Below are 7,568 nucleotides of genomic sequence, written 5' to 3'. Positions count from 1 at the left end.
GCAATTGCCACGGTACCAGTTCGGTAAGCTCCAAGCAGGATACAGAGCACTTGGCGCCGTGCTACCGCTCTATAAGCCTTCGCACCATGTGTACAATGCCGCTCAGCTGCCTGTGATGACACTAGCCTGAACAACTGTTCATAATCGGGGTAGCTCAACATGTTGGAGTGCAGCGAGTCGCTGGCGACAACGGTTCCTTATGGCCGCTTTCCTCTTCGCTCACTCCATCTTGCGGATCATGTCAAGTACCACGCCATCTTCCGCTACCATTCATGGGTAGGTGGCGCTGCACAGACAGGCGTTGACGTCCCTGCGACAACGAGAAGCCGCTAACATCCGGCTCAAAGGATCGTAGCACAACGACGCAGCACCACACTGCAGACAGCCTTCACACCTGACGAAGTGATCACGCTTGCTGACTCTTCGCTCAAGGCCCGTTCTCGTCTACACTCTTACAAGTCCTGAATCGGAGTCCGCTACTGGCGAATTACAGACTGTAACCTACTGTCAGAGCGCCCGCGATCGCGCGGTGATCTTTTGCTTCCTCGACGAACTCTACCATATCGCCCACGACTAAACTACGACAGCACACAAGTACGCGTGTGTTCTGTTCGAATTACAGAACTGTGCATTCATTTACATCGCTGCCTCTCATAGTCAAGATAATAGGGCACGATCGTATACTCAATATGGACGATTGTTGCCCTAGAAGACTCTCGCATCACTCTCGTATCACCTTTCCACAGTGCCAAAGGTGTGTGTCCTATGCCGAAACAAAGGGGTGCAAACATTCATGCAGTGGCAGGATCGGCTCGTTGATGCAACAATCGTACTTTTGCTGTTTGCAAGATGACTGCAGATTGATCGTCTCCTGGTCTTGTTCGCCTATGAGCTTTCGACCTAATCTCCACTGGCTCCTGTACCATGGCCACAAACAAGAAAGAGGGTGAAACCTAAGATTCGTGGCCACGTGAGTTATGGAGAGGCTAGATTTGTCGCCTTATGAACTTGAACAATACGACCTACGCTGCGCGAAGTTGATCGAACGAATGAGCTATTGCAGGCTGGCTTTGTGACTCTAAGCTTACTGGAATCTATGATTGAAGCGCTTCGCAAAAGATCCGTTGCGAGGGTATGTTCGCGACTCTTTTATAAACACTGCTCGTGGTTTTCATCGACTCATTTGATGGAATTCCTTCCAGATATGTGTAAGAAACATGAAAAGTTTGACCCGGGATCTTGCAGTTTCTCTTTGAGACAGGTTTACTGGTTATATTAAAGATTCGCATGAAGCAAAAGTGATGGTTGAGCAAGGTGAATTAGTATGAGAGAACGACTAGCTAAGCTACAAAGGACCGCTAATTCGTTGCCATAGACCAGGTTATCACTGTTGACTGACGTCAGAACTCTGGACCCGGCAGAACGAGAACAAGCCACGACACCTGAAACCAAGAATGAGAATCTTCGCATCGAGATACACATTGGCAGTCAGACACGTTTTGATACCGCCATGGCCCTGCATAACTGACACGCATCCTTCCGTCGTTCTTCTGGCTAGGTAGGACAGTACGAGAAGTGATAAAAACCCTCCGTTCCCTTCTTCTGAGTTGCCGACTTCAACCATGGAAGACCTTGTGGGCCACACAAAGACTCAGGAAGAATCACTAGGATAACCCATATCCACAGGTTCAGATTCCTCGTCTGGTACTGCTTCTGACTCCGTTGGTAGATCCCCTTCAATGTGAGCCGTATTGGAAGATGCTTCAACTTCCTCCAGCCCATCATTAGTGATGACTTCGCCCGATTCTCTGCAGGGAGAGTTCAATGACACGTCTGGCGGAAAAGTCCCAGATCCACTATCAAAGACGGCGGCGCTCGTTTCACCTAGACACAGCCAATCATTAGTCTATAATCATCAGACTTGCAAGATTCTGTTGAGAACACGATTATGTGCTTACCTTGTAGAGTTCTTATCATGAATCTGTTACATGTCTCCAGCCCTTGCACCAATACATCCAGCTGGTTTTCTAATTGCTTCCGCTTCGCTCGGCTCTCCCCAGACTCGCCTGCAATGTTTGTCACTACATCGGAGGCCAGAGAAGTGACTTCGACTGGCGAAACAATATCGTTCAGTCTAGCGATGATACCCTTCTCAACAGCCTCGACAGCAACATCGTCGACGAAGCGTTCAATGGCGATCTGGCGAGAGGGAAAGTATCTCAGCATAGCTACTTCACGAGAAGAAAGGATCACGGAAATCTTGCAGGGTGCGACGTACCTTATAGTAAGCTTGCATACAATCCAGCGCTTCGGAGCACGCATGCTGAGTCATATCAGGGTTGTTATGCGTCACGAGCGCATCTAACAGTGGATGATAATCCATCTCTCTAGATTGACGTTGTCCATTTGGGTTGAGTGAGCTGATGTTGAAGGTTTCTTGGATGATGCGTGTGAGTTCTGCAGTACTTCTCTCTTTTCGGGCCTGCTGAAGCGTGTCCATGAAGTGATGGTTATAGGTGATGGGATGCCCACGTTGATGAGAAGCAAGCAGGTCCGTCGTCTTACTTTCCACATCTTTGCAGATCCTCTCTAACGCTGGTTCGACTAAGGTTCGAAACAGCACGCTGCATGTGGAAGCGTCCGCGACATGGGAAGTGAGATGTCCGAGGAAGGTCCTTGCCGCAAGTACGACTTTTGCGACATGAGCTCTAGCAAACTCTTCCCACTGCGATGACTGCTCGAAGAAGAGGTCAGATACTATCATGGGGCTGAAGGTGCCAGGCAGTTCTCGGCCACGGGTATGTTTCATGAGACCCTCGATTCGCTTGAGAAACTCGGGCCGGCTGAGGATTCTCTCCTTCGGTATCGCTATTGGTCTCACTGAATGTCGTTCGTCAGAAGAGTTGATGATGGAGAAGTAGTGTCCTGCATGAGTCATTTCTTCCGCAAAAGACTGATTGAGGCTTTGCACCACAGCACGAATGCGCTTCTGGTAGCCAGCGTCAGTCTTAGCGTCGCCAAAAAACTTGTCGTTGTAAGTCCCGTCGACGGCGGCTTTCGTGAGAGTCTGGCATGATTGACTTAGAGTGACTAGATAGTGCCGTTGTTCGTCGGTAGTAGCTCGTGGCTGGCCTAGCTTTTGAAGTACAGCGCGACAAGCGGCAGACTTGAGTTCAATCTCGTCCACAAGACTGGGGAGTTCTGCCGCAATCTGAACAAGAAGGAGCTTGCTCAGTCGCTCTCTTAATGATACAATGCCAAGGATAGACTCGGGCAGCGCGGGCCACACTCCCTTGGAAAAGAAATGCTTTTCTTCTTCATCACGCTTAGAAAGAACCCAAGATCCGGTTTCTGAATCCATATTCTTGAGAACATGCCACCCAAGACGAAATTCCACATCGAGATTTTTGGCGAGCGATGCGTACATGGTTTCGCTGGCAGATCCTGGAACCAGACTATCAGGTTTCGTGATCACCCCGAGGGTGCGGGTGCCAGTTTTCTCAGCAGCTCGGGCGAGCTTGAGCACGATTTGGTTGGCGTAATCGTTCTTCGCAGACACAACCGCAAGGATGATGCTCCTGGGCTCTTTCATGTACGACTGGACGACGTCTTGCACAAGATCGATATCAGCTGCAGATTGCTGTTTGGTCTCTGAATGAATGAGACCTGGCAAGTCCACGATTGTGAGATGAGGTCGATCAGGGCCAGAAATCTCAATACGCAAGAGATCCTTGGAAAAGGCTCGACCGAGACTGCCAATGGCCATGGCTGTCTTGGCATCTTCGATCAGCTTTGGAAGTGCAGCAAAGCTATCGAGCGTCTCGCAGAAGCTTTGGAGAGATTCACGCTCTAGTTCGCTGCGCGAGCGGTCTGCGACGATGGAGACGCTGACGCCGATGTTTGATGTCTTTCGTAGCACTAACTCAGTTGGAAAACGAGTGCACAAGTTGCTCTTGACCGGAAAAGATACACCAGAAATGGCTTCAAGAACAGAGCTTTTGCCAGAAGATTGATCGCCACAAACAATGATTTGTGGGAGCGAAACATAATGATCGATCCCCTGAGAGCGAAGACGATCTACAGAGTCAAGAAGGTCTAGTTGATCTTTTGAGCAGAGTTCATGGACGATGCGGGTATCGAATGGCTTGATAACCATTATAAACGAAAATCTCAGGTGGTGCGCTGTTTGTGTATCTATAGGGAGAAGTGAGTCGATGATTGTCCTGAAAGTCCTGGTCTTATGGCCAAGTCTTATATACAGGAGTTCTGAATCTCCAAGGTCCAATCGACAGGATTAGGCTGTTAGTCACTAGATCCGTCTCTGTGGCACATAGTCCGATCGTAGCACCCGCTATTCATCTCTCACCGAACGCACAAGTCAGCTTCCGCCATCATTCTTGAGCTTGTGGCCCAGTTGCGTGCGACATCCGGAACCATTGCTTCTTAGCCTGCAGCCAACTCTTTACATGCATGGTAGATGTGCATCTGTCCGGTAAGACATCTGCATACTGATCATCGCAAAAGCAAGCAGTAGCCTTGCATCGGCGCATTGTTGATAACAGAGCGCATCTATGCGATGATTGGATACATACGATAAGCAGCAGACTCTAATCATTACCCCTCGCCGCTTATGTGCAGAAAGCTATACACTTTTGTATATCCCAACCTATCAGGCAACGTAAGTTCGTTTTCGTACATACTTATCGCACGGCCAGCTTTGTTTCGAACGGCTGAGACTTTACTGTGATGATACGGAGACATGCACCTCCACATTTGGTTACTTCTATCGGGATAATGACCACAGCGTGCTTGTGGTAAGCCAGCACGCGCTGGATGATTGCTACAGATGCAAATCGCAACTCGTTGAGCAGTTGTTAGCGTCACTCATCGCAACAGAACAAGCTGATATGAGATTCATCCAACTCTACTTGCCGCACACTTAGGTGCGGATGTTGTACAATGGATACTTCGAAGAGAGTGTATCAGTACTGTGGCAACGAAGTAAACCCTTTTCATATCCTCTGAGGCCGCTAGCAAGCGGATAGTAGGTGTTAGAATCCCACACTCGTATTCTATCGGTGGGCATCACAGAGACTTGAATCGATCCTTGATCTTGTAAAGCCTGAGCCTAGCGCTATTACGATCGGAAGCTAGCTGCTCCACTCCAAGATTCCTGTCCCAGACGCTCGAATCTGTATTGCACCATAGTACTGGGCATTGTAGCTGACGTGGCAGGCGTTCATTGGACCATAGTCACGTCTTGTCCAACACTCCACCCAGCATTTGGTAAGTAGGAAATGCCGACTTGTCCAGAAACCACACCCACCTGGCGACACGATCAACGCAGTGATCTCAAGAGCAGAACTCCTGGACACGTAATTGTAGAAGGTTTCGTATAAACTAGTTTGATTTCTTAGCACGGTATTGTATCTAGACATTCACCATAAGGTAACAAATTACCATATAAGCGCACACGGCCAAAAAAAACCTATCAACAAGAGTGCAATGTAGTCGATGACGCACTAGTTAGATCACCTAGCTGCATCACGAAGGTAGACACAATCCTTCATGAATGATCGACATATGCCGCACCATGAACTCGATCGAGTCGCATGACCTAAGCGGATGAAACAGGGCTTGGGGTTCATTAGCGCTGCGTAACTATATATACAGCGGACCTTTTCAACCTTTTTTTAATCAATTTTCCAGAGTGGGTGTTCTTGTATCTCGATCATTTAGATGCATCCATACATCCTAACGTTCCAAGGTTCTACAACTCTTCAAGGCTGTCAGATGGCACCATAAGATGTGATGGAAGGGAATTTCGAATCCATAAAATCGTGCTATGCGCTCAATCGAAGTTCTTCTCCAACGCTTTTGACGGCAGATGGAAGGTAGGTGTTGGCAACGTTGCAAGATCGCCGCTAAGAACCATAATTTAGGAGTCAGCGGAGGGAGTCATTCCATTGAATGACGATGACGTATCCGTTGTTGAGGCGATGCGTCGATTCTTATACTCATTTGACTACGACGCCAGTGGGAGTACGACCGGTGTTGCTTCGCCAATGGCGTTCAACGCCAAGGTATATAGCATAGCAGACAAGTACGACATTCCAGCATTGAAAACTAGTGTCAGCCAGAAATTTGAGGAATCAGTAAGAAATTGCTGGAATATGGACGGTTTTCCGTTCGCTATTGCGGAAGTATATAGGTCCACCCCGCCGAACGATCAAAGGCTCCGAAGTGTGATAGTCGACGTCGCATGCGAACACATCACAGTGCTGTTGTAGAAGCAAGGGTTTTGCGAAATCTTGGAAGAAATTGCTGGCTTTGCTATGGATCTGATCCAGATTCAGGCGAGCACAAAGGAAAACAACGGAAAGCAGACCAGAACTAAGTAGCGCTGTCCGGACCGCTCCGGTTTGTTCTGAACTGTGGGAAGCTGTCTTGCCTTCTGAACGTGCTTACTATTGCCCTCACTATGGCAGTCACCGCTCGAATTGGAGCTCGTATATTGTAACATGATGGATACGAAATCTCTTTGAGGCTATTCGCTCATGTGATTCTCACACACTATTCTATGGCAAATCATGGTCTACTCAAAGATATACCTTTAAAGAAGAGTCGGAATTGTACAAGCGAGACAAGGATATTGTAAACAGCGATAACAATGATTGTTAGGCAAACCAGTGAATGCAGCGCAAGAAGTGCTTTTTCGAGATGAGACAGTATCGCAACAGGCGCTAACCCAATGTGGAGCCCTGCGGATCCGGCAGGTCGTATGTCCCCCGAGGTAGAATAGCGTCATGACTGGGTCTGTCATGGTACAACCTTTCAGATATGATCTGGACGCCGAAGAAGATCGCATTTTCCGACCAGGCAGATCTGGACAGAAGCGAATGTTCCATGTCTCTTCTTACCTTGTCATTGCCATGCTTTTACGTAAACAGCATGAGAGGTGGAGTCACCCTAGCCAATAATTTCTGTTTTGGTACCGTGCTTGGCTTCAGGGGTGTTGAGAACGCCTTGCTGCTAGCCATGCGCGACAATCACATAGAAAAGCATCGTGTTCCCTCTCTACCTATCGAACTTTGACTTTTTTGTTCACCGCAGCGATTGATGCCAGTTCCCTCACTACACCATGCTTTGATTCTTGTGTATATGCCGCCTAAAACCGTGCTCTACTGAACTTTCCGTGGACCGATAACTTGAGTCTATTGCAACTCCGTCCACGTCTTCATGTAATATGCGAGGATGTATAACGCGGCAGAAGTCATAACTCGACGAAGCGGCTCTCTGTCATCATATCAATTCGTTACTTCTCAACACATCAAATCTCTTCTCCTATGAGCTGCAGGCGCATATAGAAAACCGTGGCCTAGACTGCAGCTGTTGGTCGCACTAGATGAGAGACCCTATGGGGTGACTGCAGATCTTGATGTGTTCACTGTGCATGAAGCATACTATTGCAGAACCGGTGGTTCTCTAAGTCATGCCTCTGTTCTAAGGGAAACATGGACCATTCTCTACTACAAAAAATTCAGATCAGATGTGCGAGGTTGGTATAG

General features: G+C 48.2%; 1 protein-coding gene across 1 annotated transcript; it reads right to left on the bottom strand.

The window, feature by feature from the left end:
- Positions 1-1,901: 1,901 nt before the first annotated feature.
- On the bottom strand, positions 1,902-4,516 carry J4E82_011503 (uncharacterized protein; the record flags this gene model as incomplete). The annotated part of the gene is made up of 4 exons (XM_051737707.1): positions 1,902-1,906; positions 1,959-2,199; positions 2,279-4,194; positions 4,510-4,516. 4 exons carry the CDS (start codon positions 4,514-4,516, stop codon positions 1,902-1,904), a joined length of 2,169 nt encoding a protein of 722 aa, XP_051582535.1.
- Positions 4,517-7,568: the final 3,052 nt, after the last annotated feature.

Source organism: Alternaria postmessia (assembly GCF_024291825.1).
Source record: "Alternaria postmessia strain BMP 2775 chromosome Unknown scaffold_215, whole genome shotgun sequence".
NCBI lineage: Eukaryota > Fungi > Ascomycota > Dothideomycetes > Pleosporales > Pleosporaceae > Alternaria > Alternaria postmessia.
This window is presented reverse-complemented; position numbering and strand designations above follow the sequence as displayed.